Here is a 22,027-nt window from a genome sequence, read left to right as displayed (position 1 = left end):
ATCTCAGCTCACTGCACTGGGTTCCAGTGATTCTCATGCCTCAGCCCCCCAAGTGGTTGGGATTATAGGTATGCACCCACCATACCTGGCTAATTTTTGTATATTTAGTAGAGACGGGCTTTTGCCATATTGGTCAGGCCGGTCTCGAACTCCTAGCCTCATGTGATCCACTCGCCTCGGTCTTCCAAAGTGCTGGGATTACAGGTGTGAGCCTCTGCACCTGGCCCTCTGATTTTTTCTTTATGTGGTCACTTTGCCTCCCATTTTCAGAATTGGAAGATACACCCACATTATCCTTATTCCCATTTGTACGTTTCCTTTTTGAAGTAAAACCAGCTGTTTAATGACTGAGAAGTTAGAGTTTAGCAGGCAGTAATTTTTGTTTTGTTTTGTTTTGTTTTGTTTTGAGACCGAGTTTCACTCTTATTGCCCAGGCTGAAGTGCAATGGCACTATCTCGGCTCACCTCAACCTCTGCCTCCCAGGTTCAAGCCATTCTCCTGCCTCAGCCTCCTGAGTAGCTGAGATTACAGGCATGTGCCACCATGCCCGGCTAAGTTTTGTATTTTTAGTAGAGCCGGGGTTTCAGCATGTTGGCCAGGATGGTCTCGACTTCCTGATCTTGTGATCTGCCCGCCTCGGTCTCAAAAGTGCTGAGATTACAGGCGTGAGCCACTGAACCTGGCCTGTTTTTCTTTTCTTAACATTAGCTTTAGTAATTTTTCTTCACAGAACTATGTATTTGTGTATTTGTTATCAGGTTTGGAATTTGTGTTGGGTATTAATATAAAGTCTTAGACTTTATAGAGTATAAACACTCTTTTATTTTTGTTCATCGTATTCTTGCAAAATATTGTTTTGACTTGGTGACCTAGAGTGGATCAAGGCACTATCTTCAAGTGGTTTCTATAGATTAGCCTATCCTAGAAACACTGCCTGACATAGCTCATTAGCAATGAAAAAAAGCCATGGGTGCTAACTTAAAAATTAGCTATAGAATTGCAACTGGCAGCAAAGTTAGAAAGCTATTTATAGAGCAGCTTGGAATACTAAGATACTCCTTGACTGCATGAAGGTGCAGTACAAGGAGAGAACCATTTCTTCCCATCAGGAGTTTGGAATCCTTTTTTTTTTTTTTTTTTTTTTTTAAACGGAGTTTTGGTCTTGTTTCCCAGGCTGTAGTGCAGTGGCGTGATCTCGACTCACTGCAACCTCTGCCTCCCGAGTTCAAGAGATTCTCCTGCCTCAGCCTCCCAGGTAGCTGGGATTACAGGTGCCCGCCACCATGCCTGGCTAATTTTTTATATTTTTAGTAGAGATGGTGTTTCAGCCTGTTGTTGGCCAGACTGGTCTCGAGCTCCTGACCTCCGGTGATCTGCCCACCTCAGCTTCCCAAAGTGCTGGTATTACAGGCATGAGCCACTGCACTGAGCTGGAAACCTTTTAAGGGAGAAACTTACTAATAAGTTGCTTCCTGTCCTTGGGCTTATAGACTTAATCTAGAATTGATTTTTCTTTGACTTTCTTCATCAGAGTTATGTTTTCGTAACTTAATGACTAACCAAGAATGTGTTTTAACTGTTGAAGCCCCTTTTAATATAGTTTACCCCTTCTGCTATTACTTAGAATTGATAGTAATTAATCTCTAGGGCAAAAGATGACTGGAAAATTGCTCTGGGTTCTTCTTATATAACATCATATAAGACCTGTTCACATAAAATCTGGTGAGTTGATTTAGTTTGTTTTCTGACATTGTTGGCTTCTTTAAGCTTGCTTATAAATTAAGGCTTGCAGTTTGAATCATTCGGAGATGGGGAATGCCCAGAACTTTCGCATCTTGTGAACTTGAGTTGAATAATGTGTCTCTTTCCTCATAGTCTGTCAACTGTAGTTCATTGTAGCCACAAAGAAGATGATGATGCCAATGAGGATATACTAAACCAGACAAGAGGTGGCCTACTGTATATGCTAGGCATTAGATTTTTTAGAACTAAACACAACACTGAATTTGTGAAAATGTGTGGAGTTTAGAATAATTAGAGAAAATGATAACCAGTCTCACTCAGACCACATGGAAATGAGGGGAGAATGTGTGTGTGTTGGGAATGTGTATCTTCATCTGTCCCGCTAGTGGAAAGGTTACTGTTTGAAAAATGTAGTTCCAACACAGCCACTAGTTTGTGCTACTTTAGACAAGTATTTAAATCTTTACAATGGAGATATTATAACAGCATTCCTTGCCTTGGCACAAGGATGTTGTTAAGTTGGAAGACTAAGGATATGAACGAATTTTGTGATGTATAAAGAAATCTTGGCCAAGCACAGTGGCTCATGCCTGTATTCCCAGCACTTTGGGTGGCCAAAGCAGGAGGATCACTTAAGGTCAGGAGGTTGAGATCAACCTGGGCAACATAGTGAGACCTTGTATCTATAGAAAATTTAAAAATTAGCTGAATGTGCTGGCATGTACCTGTAGTCCCAGCTACTCCAGTCTGGGTGACAAAGCAAGGTCCTGTCTTTATTAAGAAAGAAATCATATGTGCATTATAAAGATTTTGCCACTCTTAAGATTGAGTGCAAGGATGTGTGGTAACACTTCCCAGTTGATGAAGAAATTGGACATTAGAAAATGAAGGTTTTGCAGCAGTAATTGAGTTTGAAGTATTTTCATAACGCTGTATTGGAAAGGTGATAGAGGAATTGTCTCCTAAAATGAAGGAAAACATGAATACAAAATGATGGTAAGAAAGAAATAAAAGTATTTGTAATGGTGCTTTAAAGCTTTAAAAGCTTTAGGGTACTTTTAAAGTATCTTAAATATATTACCTTACTCAACCAAGATGTTGTGAAAATTAAGTGTCAGTCCTGTTTTTTAAATTTTGAAATGGAAACTGAGTGACTAATTAACATGCCTGAAATCACAATGGTGAATCATGAATCTCGAATTTGATTCTAGATTTTTTTGCTCATTCTGATGTGTTGCTTAGTCCTGTTACAGTACAGTTGTAGCACATGGAAATGGATGGGACCATGCATGGAAGCTGGAGGGTCTAGAGCAGAACTTCAGTGATGGCAAGTTAAAATCTTCATCATCAGTATTTGAAGCAGAGATTGAAAATGAATAGCACTTAGGACAGACTATCAAATAAATGTGAACCAGAAGATTTTTAATGGGGGAAATTAACTTTAATGAAATATCTTATAGAAAGAGCTAAAGACAAGACACCTGCCAATCCCAGTCACTCTGGAGGGTATCTAATATAGGAATGAAAATAAAAACGAGTTAACATTCTCTAGTGTTTGTCAAGTTTAAAGAGATTAACTTGAAAAGTAGTAGTTGGGTAGAAGGTTTATTTGAAGATCCTTTGGCATCATAGCAAAAAAAAGTTGGTGAAAGATTGGTACTGTAGAATGATGGGAGAAAGATGATTATATTTCCCTTCCAACTTGTCTAGACCACTTAAAATTTATATTACTTTCTCACACAAGCCAAGATAAAGATACACTCTTTAAGAAATTTAGGAGACTCTTCATATATCCGTTCATAGATAGAATGTGGTTTTGAAAATAAATGGGATATTATCTAAATATAGATCCATATAAAATTTTATAATTCTTTTTAAGAAAAGCATTTGTCAGGAAGTGAAGTCAGACTTTTTAATGCGGAGAAATAGGTGAATGTGGGTTATATGAAGTCTTTTTTTTTTTTTTTTAATTTCAAGACAGGGCCTTACTATGTTGCCTAGGCTGGAGTTCAGTGGCTATTCACAGTTGTCATCATTGGATACTACAGCCTCAAACTCCTGGGCTGAAGTGATCCACCCACCTGACCTCCTGAGTAGCTGGGACTACAGGTGCATACCGCTGTACCCTGCTAGGAATCTTGTAAGAACAATTGTATGGTTATGAGGTGTATGAGGATAGAGATATTTTTTTGTCCTGGTGATTATTTCTTCTTGTAGAATAATCCTAGTGATTTTTCCTTCTTGTAGAAACTTAAAGGCTTGAGATTAAACTTATTAGGAAAAATAACTTTGGCTTTATTTTGTAGTGATTTATTAATGGCTTTATTTTATAGTGATATATTAATAATGTATTAAAATAGCTAGTATTTTCCACTTACAGAGTATTATTTCAAAATTTTAAGCCATGTAGATAGGTTATTATTTGGTGCTACATCCACCATTACTGCAGTTGATTTCCAGCAGTTTGAAAAAAGACTTTTCAGAAATGACTTTCACTTGTTACTCAATGGCTTACGGTAGCGGTCCCCAACCTTTTTGGCAAGAGGAGTGGTTTCATGGAAGACAGATTTTCCACAGACTGGCAGGAGATGTGTGGAGGAATGGTTTCGGGATGAAACTGTTCCACTTCAGGTCATCAGGCATTAGATTCTCATAAGGAGTGCACAACCTAGATCTCTTGCATGTGCAATTCACAATAGGGTCCGCGCTCCTATGGGAGTCTAATGCCCCCGCTGATCTGGAGCTCAGGCAGAAATGCTTGCTAGCTCACCAGCCACTTTGTGGCCCAGTTCCTAACAAGTCACAAACCAGTAACGGTCCACAGCCTGGGGGTTGGGAGCTCCTGGCTTTATAGGGTCTTCAGATGCTTACTAGCCACAGGTATGTCACTTAATCAGATGTAATAAATGGCTGGTGTAATTTTGACTCACTTAAAGTGAAGAGATTGTTTTAATTGTGAAGCATGTGAATAAATAAATGAGATTTCTGCTGTCTCTAGTACTATATACGTAAAACTGGAGGCTTTGCAAAATTACCAAGAGACAGTCCTGTTTGATGTGTCTTTGGTTTGGCACGGGTGGAGCAGACATGTGAGATATAGCATGAATGGGAGGCCTTCACACTTACTCACTATGTGGAGGGTGGTAGTTGATCATGATGGTCAGTTCCATAGTCCTCCAGGCCACTGGTGACATACTACCATTGTTGCCATAATTCTCAAAAGTCGTTTTATGTGGGGCTCCTTCCTAGCAACCTCCCCTAAACACATAGCTCCATCCCTCCCATGAGCTAAGAAATTCTTAGCACTTGCCACCGTCTGACATATATTTGTTCATTTGTGTACTGATTACATTCCTCCCATTAGTATATAAGCTCCATGATGATAATAGAAACTTTGTCCACTATTGTATATTTCTAACTCCTAAGACACTATTGGCATATTATAGTATGCAGTTAATACGAGAATAAATGGGATTTCTGTTTTTTCTTACTGAGGTTTGCAAAGCTTCATGAAGGTGGAATATAAAGATTCTCATTTTTCTATGTGCATTGGGGACATGGAACGGAACTTGTGTTTTCTGAGTGAGGGAGACTCTGGCAGAGAGTCTAACTGCAATCCATTATTCCCTGTGACTGGGCAGAATTTAAACATTTTAAGAGAAGATATGAAAAAAATCTTCTGAATTCCTACTTTATTTTTAGACATGGGTTTGGCTATTAACGAATAACTTTAACCTACCTACAGGGAAGGCTTTTTCCCTGTTACCCTTCTCTCTCCTGGATCTTATGAGTGGAGAAATGGGCCTTTGTTTCACTTGCAAATCCACAAATATTTATACTGTCATGTGAACACATGTTTAAGGCACTGTGTCACACATTGTGGAAGTTACAAAGAGACAGGATTCCTGAGAATTTAACGAAGTTGAGAATGAGTATTATTGATTAAAACAAAAATGGGACATTTAGGTTACAGTTGAGACCGTGTTTTGTTTTTTGAATGTGAAATGTTTTTGGACACAGGTGAAAAATTCTAATGTCTCTAACTCCCCCAGAAAACCTTAGATTGATTTTTCTGAGAAGTTCATGAATGATTTGCATAGAGATTTTCTTTGAGGTTAAGAAATTAGATGAGTTTCCCAGGGTGAAAAAAACAGGAGCAGAGATTATTGTTAAAAAATGGTCATGGGTAGAGGGGTTAGAGGACAAAGTAGGCAGAATAGAAGCGCGTTTGTGTTTTAAGGAGGCTGAGAAAGAACCAGAATATAGCACTCATAAAAGGAAAATGCAGATGCACTGTGAATAGCTGCTACTGGTAGTGTATTAATTTCTTAGCTACATGTAAACTTTTATTAGGGTGCTTATAACTGAGGTGATGTGTAATATGTTATCCAAAGTTGGGTGATCTCTTTTAAGAGTGAGAGGGTGTACTATCCAAATGGGACACTGGGACAACGGGTATGAACCAGGACTGTTATAGCAAAACCAGGATGGTTGGTCATTCCTAACTAATAACGTACTTTTCTCCAGACTTAGTCCCAATTCCTTTAACCTCCTCAGATAATGTTTTTTCGTTTATAGTACTCTGATCTGCACTTGCAGAGCCTCTCAATTGTTGGTTTCTTTTTCCCTGCCTTGTTGGAAAGAAAGGAGAATTTTTCTGCCCCCACCCTGGACCCTGCTTGGGTTCACAGCATTGGTGGAGGTAAGTAGTACTCACAGTGTGTTATTAGTTGACTTTTGTTTTGCTTAGGAAATGAGGTTTCTGTATTTTTCTGATCCAGTACTAGATTTTTGTTTGTGTTTTGAGAGTCCTGATTATATTTAACTGGGCTAATGAACTATTAGTTAAGTTCTTAGCATGTAATACAAAAAAGTGTTTGTAATTTTGGCATTTGTTCTTAAATTACTTGATACTTAATATGTTTTCTTTCTTATAGGTGGGGTTGTCATTGTGAAACTTAAGATCTTCAAAGAAGAGAATGTAATTTATACCATGGATATGTTATTTTTTCATGTTGGAGCACTGTAATGCTTTCGTTTTGCTTTCTCATTCAGTTTAAATAAAATTTTTAATTCTTATATTAAGTGATGAGTTTTTATTCCATTAAGTAGCTTTTTATTGTCTTGCATTTCTGATAAATTAAAAAGTGACATAGAAGTAATACATATCTGAGGTGTGCTTACCAAAATATGATTTTCCTCATCCTTTACAGTAATCCTTATTTGGAATCTAGGATGGGCCTAAGGTATCTAGTTTTGAAAATCACCAACTTACCTGAGTACTAGAATGGAATCCTAAACAATCTCAGATTTAAGGATGTGGTTTACAGATGAGCCTGAATGCATCTGTGTTCCTACCAAGGTCCTATTGTTCCTCTGTACAGTCTGCCATCTAGTGGTAGGAATGCAGAGTCTACCAGAATGCCAAGGGAAAGCTCTAGGTTTACACTTTTTTATATTAAGAAGGCTTATGTAGTAATTTAAAACATGTTGATAATCAGAGGAGTGGGGATGAACAACTCTTTCACTTGAAAATACAAGTCAGTGGCAGTGAAGTCAAGAGTATCCCAAGAGTACGTTTTTATATAGAGCATTTTCATGACTTAAACTTTCCACTTTTGTTCTAAGAGTTTTTGTATTTATGACATTAGTGGGTAAAGAGACAAATGAAAAATAATTTTAAGAGACAGTAGATTGAACTAATTTGAAAAATATGTTTTCAGTGTTGATTAAAATTTTAGAGCAATTACATAATGACTTCATTTAAAACAATTTAATTTGCACTTTTAAAATTAAAGTTTGGACAGTTCAGTAAATTTGACTTGGGTTCAGCCATGACTTAAGAGGCTAAATTTCAGACATATATTAATATGTAGTATCTTAGGGGTTTGCTTTGTGTACCCAGCTGTATCTGAATTTGTTCTTCTCTACATATTCCCTTTACAGTTCCTCATCTTTGCTGTGCCACAAATAAAAAGGATGTCAGTCCTTTCTCTGCCAGGAAAATGCCTTTTAAAAAATCTCTTCTGTGTTCTGTTCTTGAAGTAGAGGCTTTTTATTGAGGCAGTTCATCATATCACTATAGTGGCAGGAGGAGGAATATGGGGTGGTATAAACTTGAAAAAACAATTATGCTACTCTCTAGATTGCTAATGTTTTTTTTTCTGAATTATCGCTGCACTAAAGCATAGACTAAATAGAATATTGTTGCTTTCTACAGATGTCTTCTAAGTTAAATTTCATTTATTAGGATTCATTTAATAAATATTTAAGGTGTACCCTGCTAGGTGCTGGCGATTTGAGGATGAAGAAGACATGGTACTGCCTTTAGTGAGCTCTCTCATGGGAGAGACTGATATATGAGCTAGTAATTGTAATGAAGTGTGAAAAGTGCTGTAACTGTTGTATGATGAGTTAAGAGTATGAAATTGAAACCAGGGAAAATTTGCTTTCCCTTCCAAAATAATCACCTGCTCTTTTTTCCATCTCTGAATCTTATACATACAGATTACAATCACCACAATGTATTGTAAGGCTGTATCTTTACCCCCAGAGACCTCAGTTTCGTAGGGAAGAAATTTTGCTGCTTCTCAGCTTTGTATATCTAGGTATTTGGCATCAATGGTGAATCAATCAGTTGTTAGTTTGAACTGTATGCAGGTCATTTCCAGCAAAAGGGATAGCTCTGAAAGTGTGTGGCTTCATCCTCCTGTCTCACTTTAAGCATTTTGGAATATATACACACACTTAAACATATATACACATACACTGTATGTACCTGAATGTAAGGTAACCCCAAATATAAAGCAAGCCCGCATTTTCCCATTGAGACATTGACAGCCCCTCAAGTTTTATTTATTTTACCTATTTAAATATATAAATGTTGGGGATATAGATGAAGCAGTCAGCCTCGTAATATTGAAACTCACTAGTGAGAATATATATGAAAAATTACTATAAAAAGTAATCTGGCTGAGTGCGATGGCTCACATCTGTAGTAATCCCAACACTTTGGGAGGCCGAGGCAGGAGGATCCCTTGAGCCCAGGAGTTCGAAACTAGCCTGGGTAACAAAAGGGAGACCACGTCTCCATAAAAATAAATAAATAAAATTTTTAAAAATTACTAGAAAAGTAATCTATGATTTTAAAATAGTGATTTCTTTTCCTGATTCATATATACCTCACCACATAACATTTGACTTATTTTATATTCGTGCATATCTTGGATATTTTGTGTTTTTTGGTCATCCGCAACCCCCTTTTTAAAGTTATATAACTTCTTTCCTTTTGTGTAAGATCTAATTTACATTAGAAATTTTTTCACAGGGTATCACCATCCATTCTTGTAACACTGACAGTTTGTTTCTTTCGTTCCTCATGTGTATTTCTGATCTCTGCAACATAAGTTTATTTTGTTGTTTTTTAAAGTGTTCTGAAGACACCCAACACAATTATGCAATTATGTGGTATATATCCCCAGGAATACTTACATCTGTTAAATTTTTTATTTCTTCATAAGCACCTGAAACTAGCATTGATGGAGGTCTTTTCAGGTTATCTTCTTCAGAAGGAACTTTGTTAAACAGATCAGAAAATGAGATGATTTGTGAAGACTTAGGGCAGTTTTTCTGTTGAATAATTTTTGGAGTGGGAAAGTGCTCTCATTTTACCTGGCAGTTTTACAAATGGTAGAATTATTTTTACATTTCTGGTGGGGGGAGGGTTGCCTGTTTAAATTTATTTAAATTTATTTTTTATAGACACAGAATTTCACTGTGTTTCCCAGGCTGGAGTGCAGTGGCCGTTCACAGGCATGATTATAGTACATTGCAGCCTTGAACTCCTGGGCTCAAGGGATCCTCCTGTCAGCCTTCCAAGTAGCTGACTACAGGTGCATGTCACCATGTTCTACTCTATTTTTACATTTTCTAATTTTTACGTGTGTGAATCTTAGTCCATTCATGTTGCTAAGAACACGGTGACAGAAATAGCATATCTAGTTGTGCTAATACACTGATTTTTTTCCTACAGCTGCACTTTTTTTTTTTTGAGATGGAGTCTAACTCTGTTGCCCAGACTAGAGTGCAGTGGCGTGATCTTGGCTCACCACAACCTCTGCCTCCCAGGTTCAAGTTATTCTCCTGCCTCAACCTCCCAAGTAGTTGGGATTACAGTCATGTGTCACCACGTCCAGCTAATTTTTGTATTTTTATTAGAGATGGGATTTCACCATGTTGGCCAGGCTGGTCTCAAACTCCTGACCTTGAGTGATCCGCCCTCCTTGGCTCCCAACATACTGGGATTACAAGCATGAGCCACTGCACCTGGGTTTTTATTTATACGTTAAGATAGGACTTTGACTTACCTTCCCCCACTCCCGGGATGGAGTCTCGCTCTGTTGCCCAGACTAGAATGCAGTGGTGCGATCTCAGCTCACTGCGACCTCCGCCTCCTGGGCTCAAGCAGTTCTCTGCGTCAGCTTCCCAAGTAGCTGGGATTACAGGCACCCGCCACCACGCTTGTCTAATTTTTGTATTTTTGGTAGAGATGGGATTTCACCATCTTGGCCAGGCTGGTCTTGAACTCCTGACCTCGTGATCTACCTGCCTCGATCTCCCAAAGTACTGGGATTCCAGATGTGAGCCATCCTGCCTGGCCAGGACTTTGACTTACTTTGAGTGTGGGGTCTGGAGATTCCTTAAGGCTCATTTACCATTGTGAGAGATTGAACTTGTGTTCAAAATACTGACCTAATTCTGGCATAGTGGCTGCCAAATTCTCAGCTACTTTACCATACAAGTCTTATTTTTTTTTGTTTGTTTAATTTTTTTCTGATGGAGTCTCGCTCTGTTGCCCAGGCTGGATTGCTATGTCTGTAATCTCAGCTCCCTTTAACCTTCGTCTCCTGGATTCAAGCGATTCTCCTGTCTCAGCTCCCAAGTAGCTGGGATTACAAGTGTGTGCCACCACACCTGGCTAATTTTTGTGTTTTTAGTAGAGACGGGGTTTCACCATATTGGCCAGGGTGGTCTCGAACTCCTGACCTCAAATGATCTGCCCACCTCAGCCTTCCACAGTGTTGGGATTATAGGCGTAAGCCTCCACGCCCGGCCCAGCAACTCTTATTCTTGTACTACCTCTTCCTCACATCCTTGAGGAGATAAAGAATGTGTCATGGCTCTCCTTTCTGCGTTGATCATGATAATGTTCTAAAGGGTGTGGGATAAATTACAATACAGAATTGGTGTGTGCTATGTGATATGAGAGGTACTGAGATTAGTTTATGGAAGTAACTTATAGTTCCTTTATAAATTATTTTTCACTAACTCTTCATATATGACATAGTTGCTGAATCATTTTGGAAGTGTTCAATTCTTTATGCATCACCTTGTGTTTGGGCAAATACAGTATATACAAGAAAATATTACACATGTACAACTTTTTTTTTTAAACAAGGTCTTGCTGTGTTGTCCAAGTTGGAGTGCAATGTCGTGATCACAGTTCACTGTAACCTTTAACTCTTAGGCTCAAGCTATCCCGCCTCCTGCCTCAACCTCCACTACAAGAGCTAATTTAAAAAGAAATTTTGGGGCTGGGTGCGGTAGCTCACGCCTGTAATCCCAGCACTTTGGGAGGCCAAGGCAGGTGGATCACAAGGTCAGGAGCTCGGCCAAGATGGTGAAACCCCGTCTCTACTAAAAATGCAAAAATTAGCTGGGCACAGTGGCAGTTGCCTGTAATCCCAGCTACTCGGGAGGCTGAGGCAGGAGAATTGCTTGAACCTCGGTGGCAGAGGTGGCAGTGAGCTGAGATCGCGCCACTGCACTCCAGCCTGGGCGATGGAGTAGACTCTGTCTCAAAAAAAAATTTTTTTTTTTTTTTTTTAGCTGGGTGCTGTGGATCACGCCTGTAATTCCAGCCCTTTGGGAGGCCGAGGCGGGTAGAGCACGAGGTCAAGAGATGGAGACCATCCTGGCCAACATGGTGAAATCCTGTCTCTACTAAAAATACGAAAGTTAGCTGGGTGTGGTAGTGCGCCCCTGTAGTCCCAGCTGCCCAGGAGGCTGAGGCAGGATAATCCCTTGAACCTGGGAGGCAGAGGTTGCATGCTCCAACCTGGCTACAGAGCGAGACTCCATCTCAAAAAAAATTATTTTATTTTATTTTATTTGTTTTGTTGTTGTTGTTGAGGATCTCCCTATGTTGCTTAGACTTGTCTCAAACGTCTCCAACTCTTGACCTCAAGCAATCATCTTACCTCCCTTCCCAAAGCACTGGGATTACAGGCATGAACCACAATGCCTATCCTCACACATACAGTTTTAAAAAATGGAATTGTACTGTGTATTTTTCTTTGCTATGACTTTTGACTTAATATGTGGTGAACATTTTCTCCTGACAGCTTTTATTTTTTGTGCCATGCATTCGTTGGCCTCATAGTATCTCATGGTCAGACTGTAGTGTCATTTGATTAACTCTTCACTCTTGGATATGTCTACTTAGTTTATGAATTAGGCCCCTTAGCTTCATTAGTATTGTTACAAAAGCCATCTGGTTATCTTGTCAGTCTTTGTCATTGTACTCAACATTCCATATTCTGCCTCAGGAGTATTTCCCCAGTTATTAAAGTCCACTTAATATGTTGGTTCGATTTCTTAAGGTGTAAGCCTATGAAGAGCATAGTTTGAGTTAATTCTACTGAAAGTTATATAAAAATATAACATTGTGTTTCTCACAGAAGACCCCATAAACTTTACAAATAAAATTTTAACAGTTACATCTTAATTTGGACCATATTTTGTGATCCCTTTCACAGCTAATTGGAGTAAGAAATAAGACTGTTCATTACATTTCCTAGACATATGACACTTAAGACTAGGCAGATTTGCCTGTGTTTAACTTTGATTAGCCTATGTCTAATTTCAACTTGCATAGTTTTGATATACTTAAAACAATTTTGCTATATGAAAAAAAATTTTTTGCTGATACTTCATATAAAAGTTTCTTATCCTCTGGTTACTATTTATTCATGAATATTCTTTTTGTTTCTACTCCCACCAAGGAAAAATTACAAAGATTTGATAAGTGAAGCAAAATTTGATTAACCAGTTAATTTCTTTGCCTTCGAAATTAATTTTATCTTCAATTGTCTTTTTCTTTCTTTTTTTTTTTTTTTTCTTTTTGAGACAGAGTCTCGCTCTGTAGGCCAGGCTGGAGTGCAGTGGCACGATCTCAGCTCACTGCAACCTCCACCTCCCAGACTCAAGCACTTCTCCTGCCTCAGCCTCCCAAGTAGCTGGGATTACGGGCACGTGCCACCATGCCCTGCTAATTTTTGTGTTTTTTTTAGTAAAGACTTAAAAAAACCATGTTGGCCAGGCTGGTCTCGAACTCCTGACCTCAGGTAATCCGCCCGCCTCAGCCTCCCAAAGTGCTGGGTTTACAGACGTGAGCCACCACGCCCAGCCATATCTCCAATTTTCTAGATGACTGAATAAATCAATTTTAGGTTGTAGATTTATGAGGGCAGTTGTTAAAAAAAGTTATCTTTCAAAATGACCTTTTTGAAAGGGATTACTAAATTTTATATGTATTACTGTGTTTGGCTAAATGATTGTGGTATGTTGATTTAAAAACAAACAAACAAATACTGATTTAAGCCAGGCTTCTTTTTTAGAAAATCTTATTTGGGTATCAGTGTGGTTTTGGTGTAGCCTAGTGAGTTTCTGTTTAGATGGAAACTTGAGAACTCTGCATTCTAATGGCGCAGGCCACTGGTGGGTTGCCTGACTGACTGTAGAAGTGAACCCTGAGTGTCCTAATTTAAGTTTCTGAAGTCGATGAACTCTGCCTGGGGACATCTATATAGGCTGAAGTTGGTGAACTCTGCCTGGTGGGAGAGTTTGTAAAGGCCTACACTAGGAATATGATTGTAAGATTAATGAAACCATTTGGTAACTGCTTGCTTCTAAATTTTTTGTACTTTGTTAAAAAGAAAGAAAAAAGACTTCCCCAGAATACAAAAATATTGTTTTGCATTCACTGTTTTTCTATTGTTTTTGAATTCGTTTTCAACTGAGAACATGTATTAAATTGGCTGGTTGAGCATTTACTTGGTGTATGTTTTAATGGATCCTTATCCTTAGAAAAATTTAATTCTAGTCATTAATCTGTCATTTAGCTTCTGTGACCTTGCCTATGTAAATACAGTTAACATCAGCTTTACCTACCTCAGTCATTGGTTGTTGAAGGAGCGTGTGAAATAACAAAAGTGAGAGCATTTGTGTTTGTATGGTGGGTATTGGTTCTTTCTGCTTTCTCTACATGGAAAAGTGATTGTCGTTTCTATGGTAGGCTTATTTTTAGGCCTATTGTCTTCATCCCTTAAATATTGGAAATCTTTGTAAATTCTCCCTCATACTTAAAGCAAAGAACCTACGTACCATGTGGTACTTGGTTTTTTTTTTTAGTGTGTGTGGGATTCAGAAATTGTTAATAATGAATATTCAAGAAGGTACTTCAGTTTTTGTATTCTTGACATAAATAATGAAAAGAAAATACAAGATCTGTCCTCATTTTGGTAACTTATTAGTTGGCAAGGGAAATTGTTAGAGTTTTTGCTTTTTAAGAAATAGTATCTTCTGGATTGAGAGTGGGAAAAGCAGTAACTATTGAGAGTCCCATGATAAGTGTTAACTTTTGTTTGGAACAGTTTACTTTTGGTTAGTCAGAGGTGGGAAGAATATTTTCCTTCCTGACTTGGAGCTCAAACTTGAAAACATTTTCAGGGTACTATTATATTAGAAACATTTTACAGATGAAAAATTACTGTATGGAGAAAATGGCTGAGTTAAATACTGTGAGAAAGTATATACTGCTAGTTTTATTCAATATCCTCCCCACCACACCTGTAATATTTGCATAACTTTGGTTTTACATTTGGTCTGTTCTGGATTCGTAATCTCAGTGTGAATTCTTACTTCATTTTTCCTGTTTTATTATGTGTGAAGAATTTTTTTTTTTGAGCTTCTGGAGGTATCCTTCAGAATAACTCCAGTTTTTCTGTGATCAATACTAAAGCATACTGTAGTTTTTAATAAGCATTATAGTAAAAACCTTGATTTATTAGATCCTCTTTTAATTTGAAATTTGAAAATTTGCACATGTATTGGGCTTAGCTTTATTTTTCAACCTTTTGGGAACAGCAGGTTGTACAGATAGTTGTAAGATGTTGATTTAACTTTTAAGGACACAATCTTGGATGCTTTTTAAAAAAGCATGTTAAGACTACCCATATGCATACCAAAATGAATGTCTTAAAAAATGTGACTGATCATTGTATTTGAGGCACTGTTCTATAGGTCTTTGGGGATAGAGCTGAGAACAAAAAAGTCCTGCCCACATGGAACTTAACAACATTTTAATTGAGAGAGAAAGACATTAAATAAATTAAGATGAGTTTGATGGTAATAAATACTTTGGAGAGAAATAAGCAGAGTAAGGGGGACAATGAGAGTTTAGAGGTAGGGGAATGCCCAAAGCTCTGTTATTTTGCGTATTCAGGGAAGTTTATCTAATACGGTGATACTTCAGCAAATATCTATGAAAGTGACGGGAGCAAGCAGCATAGGTATCTAGCAGAAGAGAATTCTAGGCAGAAGGAACAACAGTACCAAACACCTGAATAATAGTGCTTGGCATATGGGAGGCATTGCAAAGAAGATGGCAGTGATGCAGTGGGGGGAAGAACAGATCACAAAGGGAATATAGTATGGATATATGTATGTATACATACACATACGTTTTGTAAATATATAGTACAGTATATATACACACACATCATGCGCCATGCAGTATATAGTATTAAATTGTGTGTGTGTGTGTATCAAGTACTGTCATTGAAACTGAAGTCTAGTGTAATATGTTCAGTGCCATAGGCCGGTTATAAAGTGCTATGAAAATCTAGAGAAGGCAGAGATTAAATTCCATTTTTTACTCTCAGAAGTTGAAGCATGCATATTCAAGTTGGATTTACTGTTTCATTTTTGTTGCAAATAGTCTGAATTGTGAAAGCTTTGTGTCATTCTGCTGTTCCACGGGCACTCTGTTTGACTGCTTTGTTCTTTGTTTTTTAAGCAATATTGGCCATGGTAGCTGCTTATCTAAAATGCATGTGTTTATCAAATATTAACTTGTATAATAATTGGACCTAGTAAAGGAAAAATTTTAAGTAAATGTTCATAGTTACATTGTCATTTCTTGCTAGCAATCAAGGCCAAGTTAGATCATTTGAATTCATATTTAATCATTATACAATCAAGATTAAAAGTGAACAAATTAATGAGTCATGAATAACTTTTTTCCCTTTATTGTAGTTATAGCTGAGACATTTATACATTATATTTTATATGTATTTTAAAAGTAAGACAACTCATTTCTTGGTTTTCTCCTCTGTTATATCTCTAAATTGGATTATATTATATTACATTTTTTTATTGAGGCGGAGTCTCACTCTGTCCCCCAGGCTGGAGTGCACTGGTACTATCTTCGCTCAGTGCAACCTCCGCCTCCTAGGTTCAAGCAATACTCGTACCTCAGCCTCCTGAGTAGCTAGGATTACCCATGCCCGCCACCAAGCCCAGCTAATTTTTTTGATATTATTAGTAAAGATGGGGTTTCAGCATGTTAGCCAGGCTGGTCTCAAACTCCTGACCTCAGGTGATACACTCCCCCGCCAACTTCCCAAAGTACTGGGATTACAGGGGTGAGCCACCGCACCCATCCTATTTTACATTTTCTTCATTGAGTTTACCAATAGTGTCTCTTAAACAGATTGTAGGTTACTCTTCTTAAGTTTTATTAAGAATCTTTTTTTCCAGTTTTGTTCTTAGTATTACCTAGTTATCAACCGATCTGAGCTAATTCAATAGAACTGAGGGGAGAGAAGGAGGATAAATATTTTGTATGAACAAACTGAGATCCAACTCAATTACAGACCAGATCTCTGCCCTGTTACCTTCCTGTTGCAAAGACAGCATTCTAGGGTGGATGTTCATAAAGGTAGTTTGATCTTCATGTTGTTCATTCTTCTGTATGGATGATTTCTTTAAATAAGCTTTATTTAAAGAAAAATGTTAAATTTTAAAGAGATGAATAATACCAGTAATTTAACGGAGAGTTTTTAAGTAGTAAGGAAATGGAAGCTTCCTCAAAACCTTGGAATAATTCATTTTGAGATGACCAAAGTACTTGAGAGTTAATTATATCCTGAGGGCGTTTGATTTATTTTTTGGTATTGTCGATCATTTATGTGATTCTAGTTGGTACCCTGCTTCCTAGGTAGATTATGGTAGTCTCAATTGCTCTTAATTGAGAGATTTTTAACAACATCTCCAAACTATCTATTGCTGCTCCACTTTGTGTTAAATCTTTTGCCTGTTTGTATGCAAATCTCGTATTACCAATAAATTAAAACCAGAGAGGAAATTAATCATTTAAAAATTTTTTATTGCAGACTTAATTCAGTGCACAAATGAGATGAATGTGAACATCCCACAGTTGGCAGACAGTTTATTTGAAAGAACTACTAACAGTAGTTGGGTGGTGGTCTTCAAATCTCTCATTACGACTCATCATTTGATGGTGTATGGAAATGAGGTAAGCAGAATTTTTAATGAACAAGTATACTGATGTGTTGACTTACTGTTAGCTAGCTTCTCTCACTGAAACTTCAGAAACAGCTTCCAGGTACAAAGGGCAAGGTACCTAGCCAGAAATATAGTTATAGACCCTGCAATCTGAGGAAAGATAGCCTATAAACCAGAAAGGAAAAAGTGGGTCAGAGCACAGAGGACATCAATAATGGATCAAGAAGCAAAGATTAATGCCTGGAAATGGGTTCCATAAGCATCCCTGGTTTTTACTGGTCCTGTTTATAGACTATATATTTGTCTATATCCATTTGTTCTTTTATTGTAGCCCAGTTAGAATTTTTTTTTTTTTTTTAGACGGGGTCTTGCTTTGTTGCCCAGGCTGAAGTGCAGTGGTACCATCATAGCTCACTGCTACCTCAAATTCCTGGACTCAAGGGACCTTCCCTCCTCAGCCTCCCACGTAGCTGGGATTACAAGTGTGTGCCACTATACCAGGCTTATTTTTAAATTTTTTTTGTAGAGATGGGGGTCTTTCCATCTTGGCTTAGGCTGGTCTTGAAGTTCTGGGCTCAAGTGGTCCTCCCACCTTCGCCTCCCAAGGTGCTGGGATTACAGGCGTAAGCCATCACACCCAGCTTTAGATTCTCGTCTGATCTCATGTAGTTGTTTGTGGAAGCACTTTGCCTACTTCAAAGCTGTGATATTTAGGACTAAGATGGCATTTGCTGAGAGGGACTGATTGAAGAGTGCCTTCTTCAGCAGAGAGGTGTGTCTGAAGCCTTTGTTGCCTAAAAGGGTAACAAATAAGATATATAAACTTTTGCAATTCTGTTTTGAGAGAATTGTCTTACTTTCCATGATAGCCTAGCAGTTTTGGTTCATTTTCTCAGCTCAATAAACTTATTTGTAAAATTGTATTAATAGGAGCTTTTCAAGAACATCTGAGTAGAACTAGATAAATCTTCATTGGTATGTGCCTTAGAAAAAAGCAGTCTAGAAGGATAACCCTCTAGAGATGAGAAGAACTTTAGTCATTGGTACTAGTTTTCTGAGGGTAATGACTTACTGACATCCATCACATCATGTGTTATTGTGGGCTTTTCAGTATTGAAACTATTTTTTGACAACTACCAATATAGCATTATTAAAGTTCAAAATTAAAGCAGGAAGTTACGCACAACTTTATTGTTCCGACACATCTTACTATTGGCACATTTTGGTCTTCCCTCTGGTTCTTGTCCAAAAGTATTTGTGTTTTTTAAATGGCTATAGTCATAATGTAGATAAAATATATTTAGCTTTTTATATAATATCACACTGTCAACATCACCATGTTGTATTATTTATCATCTTTAATAACTGTGTAATTGATCCTATAGTTCACAAGTTTTAAACTATTTTCCTTGCTAGAAATTTAGTTTTCTTATTCATTGTTATACCACCACATTGAGTGGTTTTATATTTGTAGTTTTTAATTTTTAAAAATTATTTCCCCTAAGTGTTACCTGAAATGTGATTACTAAGTCAACAGACATGACCATTTTTAGGACTTACGTTAGTTGCTTTCTAATACATTATAACCAGTTTATAGAGCTAATAGAAATGTTTGGCTGTATTAGCTTAAATGTAACTTGAAACATCTTAACTAGGGTAATAGTTTTTACTTCTGGCAGGAATATGTTTAGTTAAGATTATGATTTTTCTGAAGAATTCCAAACGTGTATGTACTTTTCTTCTTATCCTTCTTTATTTATTTGATATAGTATATTTTTTAAAAAGAAAAAGCCACAAATATAACCAGCTACACTGCCAGATAAAGTATCAATAATGGCTTTCAGAGGCTGTAAATAAGGTAATTGATAGTACTAGAGGTAAAATGTTAGTGAAGACAAAACAGAAAGTTGACAGTCATTTCGTAGAATTGATTGACAAGGGGAGAAAGATAGCATTTTAGTGTTTTTTTGATAAACTCATGTTTAGCTTCCTCTAGGTAGTTAAAGCAAATTCCATGCTCTGTTCATTTTTTATGCTAGTTTGTACAACCTTCAGGTGTTCCCATTGGCAGATGCCATTAATTTATTAGAGACTGTACATAGGATTTCACTATGCTGTGGGGACTGGAATACCATGGAGTGGTGGTTCTCAAAACTGAGTGGGGAAGGGGGATGATTTTTTTTTCCCTCAGAGGACATTTGTCACAACTGAAGGGGGTTGCTACTGGTATCTAGTAGGTAAAGGCCGGAACTGCTTCAGAATAGCATATAATAATGCACAGAATAGACTGGGTGCGGTGGTTCATGCCTGTAATCCCAGCACTTTGGATGGCTGAGGTGGGCAGATCACCTGAGGTCCCGAGTTTGAGACCAGTGTGACCAACATGGTGAAACCCCGTCTCTACTAAAAAATACATAAATTAGCCAGGCGTGGTGTTGCGCGCCTGTAATCCCAGCTACTCAGGAGGCTGAGGCAGGAGAATCACTTAAACCCAGGAAGCGGAGGTTGCAGTGAGCGAGATTGCGCCATTGCATTCCAGCCTGGGCAACAGAGCAAGAGACTCCGTCTCAAAAAAAAAAAAAAGAAAAAGAAAAAAAAGTAATGTGCAGAACAGTCCCCAACAACAAAGAATTATCTGATTCAGTGTCAGAGTGCTCAGATTGAGAAACCTGGCCACGGAGAAAAAATCTCAAAAGATTAAGGCTGGGTGAGCATTGTGTTATAGACCCTTGACACCAGGCAAGTAGGTACTGCTATACCGTTGTTCAGTTACCAACTGGGTGACTTGGGTAAGTCACTTCTGGACCTTCCTCAATAATATGATAGTATCTTCATGGTAAATAGAATTGACCAAGGCTCTTACTGTAGTATGAAAAGTTATAGGCGATTAGTACGTGAAAATGTAGTGTTAAAAATTTGTAGATGAAATTAGAAGAGAGACGTATAGAACCAAGCATGGATTTTTTATAAAGTATTTAATACCATTTTGGGTAAAATATTCTGAAATATGTTCTTTAAATATTTTGTTATGAAAAGTTTCTAATATACACAATAGTAGAGTGAATGGTATAACAAATGCTTATGTACCTAATCACCCATCTTCCACATTGCCGTTCTTTAAATGAAGTTTTAGGATAATCCATTTCAGGTTACCGCTTATGACCCCAAATGGGAACCTGTGAAGCCTTATTACTTGCCAGATTGTTGGCATGGTGCTCAATTTAATACCATTTTGAATAGCATTAGGATGCTGTTGAAACCAAAACCACAACTTGATTAAAGCCATATATGTCTTGAAGGTAGAAAGGACTAATAAAATGAAAAGGAAAATTTAGATTTATTATCTCTAAAATCATGAATGAAATGGCTTGGTAGACTAAATTATTTACATTAATTTAGAATGCAGAGGTAAAGAAGAGTCTTATCAAAATCTATTAAAATCATAGTCTAATATTGTCTTACGATATTTTTATAACTTTTTGAAACACTGTTTTAGGATAATTGTGAAATATGAGTCTTCAGTTTACAAATTGGTTTTCAAAATCCTGGTTTGTTAGTTTGGGGTGGTCTCAGTTGAACAAGACTGATTTGGGGGCCGGGCACAGTGGCTCACACCTGTAATCCTGACACTTTGAGGGGCCAAGGCGGGAGGATTGCTTGAGTCCAAGAGTTCCAGACCAGCCTAGGCAGTGTAGTAAGATGTTGTCTCTACAGAAAATTAAAAACGAAATGTGATCTGGACATGGTGGTGCATGCCTGTAGTCCCAGCTACTTGGGGGCGAGGGTGAAGAGTGAATGGTGGGTGGAGCTTCGTGCTGAGATGGTAGGATTACTTGAGATCAGGAGGGTGGAAAGCTATGATCACACCACTGTACTTCAGCTTGGACGACAGAGCAAGACCCTGTCTCAAAAAAGAAAAAAAAAAAAAAGGACTGATTTTGGAGGTGATGGTGTACATCCTAGTTGATTATTAGCCTCTGCATGCATTAAAAAAACGAAGAAGAAAGTAAAGGAATCCTAAGAAGTAAAATTGAAAGTCATTTCTTTAGCTGTTCAGAGGCTGTATGTGAAGGAGACTAATGTTATTTACTATGGTAAGCACTTCAGAGAGCATTTTGGCAATATTGAGAAGATGAACTTTTACATATGTGCTGGCCTAATAATTCATCCCTAAGTATATATCCTGATAAATGAATATACTTATGCATAGAGACCAAGAACAAAGATGTCAATACAACTTTGTTAATAGCGAAAATTAGAAAGTATATCCATGCTAAATAAATGGATTTATAATGATGTATTCATTGGAATATTAGAACATCATTTAAAATGAAATGTTAAGTGGGGTAATTCTTAGGGAAAGGTTGAGTTAAAGCACATTGCAGAGTAAGTACACTATGATACTTGTGTAAATTTAAAATAGAAAACAATTGGATAGTTTATAGATACTTGTATATCTAATAAAATGGTGAAAACCTGTGTGAAAGTAATGTGTACCTGTTTCAGAAAAGTACTCACCTCTGAAGAGGGAGGGAAGGGAGATTGAAGGTGTGGGTCTTCAATGGAGGCTATAATGTTTTGATTTTATATAAGATCTGAAGTGAGCATGTGAATTTGTTTAATCTGGACAGTGGG

The 22,027-nt window shown here is 37.6% G+C and overlaps 1 protein-coding gene across 16 annotated transcripts in view; it reads left to right on the top strand.

Moving 5' to 3' along the window:
• Window positions 1-22,027, top strand: part of PICALM (phosphatidylinositol binding clathrin assembly protein) — a 111,125-nt gene that overhangs the window by 20,637 nt on the left and 68,461 nt on the right. For all 16 annotated transcript variants that reach the window (XM_008020430.3, XM_038005384.2, XM_073020114.1 and 13 more), the window contains exon 2: window positions 17,260-17,402. In XM_008020430.3, the coding sequence (XP_008018621.1) occupies window positions 17,283-17,402 (120 nt within the window). In that variant the 5' untranslated portion in view covers window positions 17,260-17,282. The remainder of the gene's footprint in view (window positions 1-17,259; window positions 17,403-22,027) is intronic.

This window comes from Chlorocebus sabaeus, chromosome 1 (genome assembly GCF_047675955.1).
Source record: "Chlorocebus sabaeus isolate Y175 chromosome 1, mChlSab1.0.hap1, whole genome shotgun sequence".
In the NCBI taxonomy this organism is placed as follows: Eukaryota; Metazoa; Chordata; class Mammalia; order Primates; family Cercopithecidae; genus Chlorocebus; species Chlorocebus sabaeus.
This window is presented reverse-complemented; position numbering and strand designations above follow the sequence as displayed.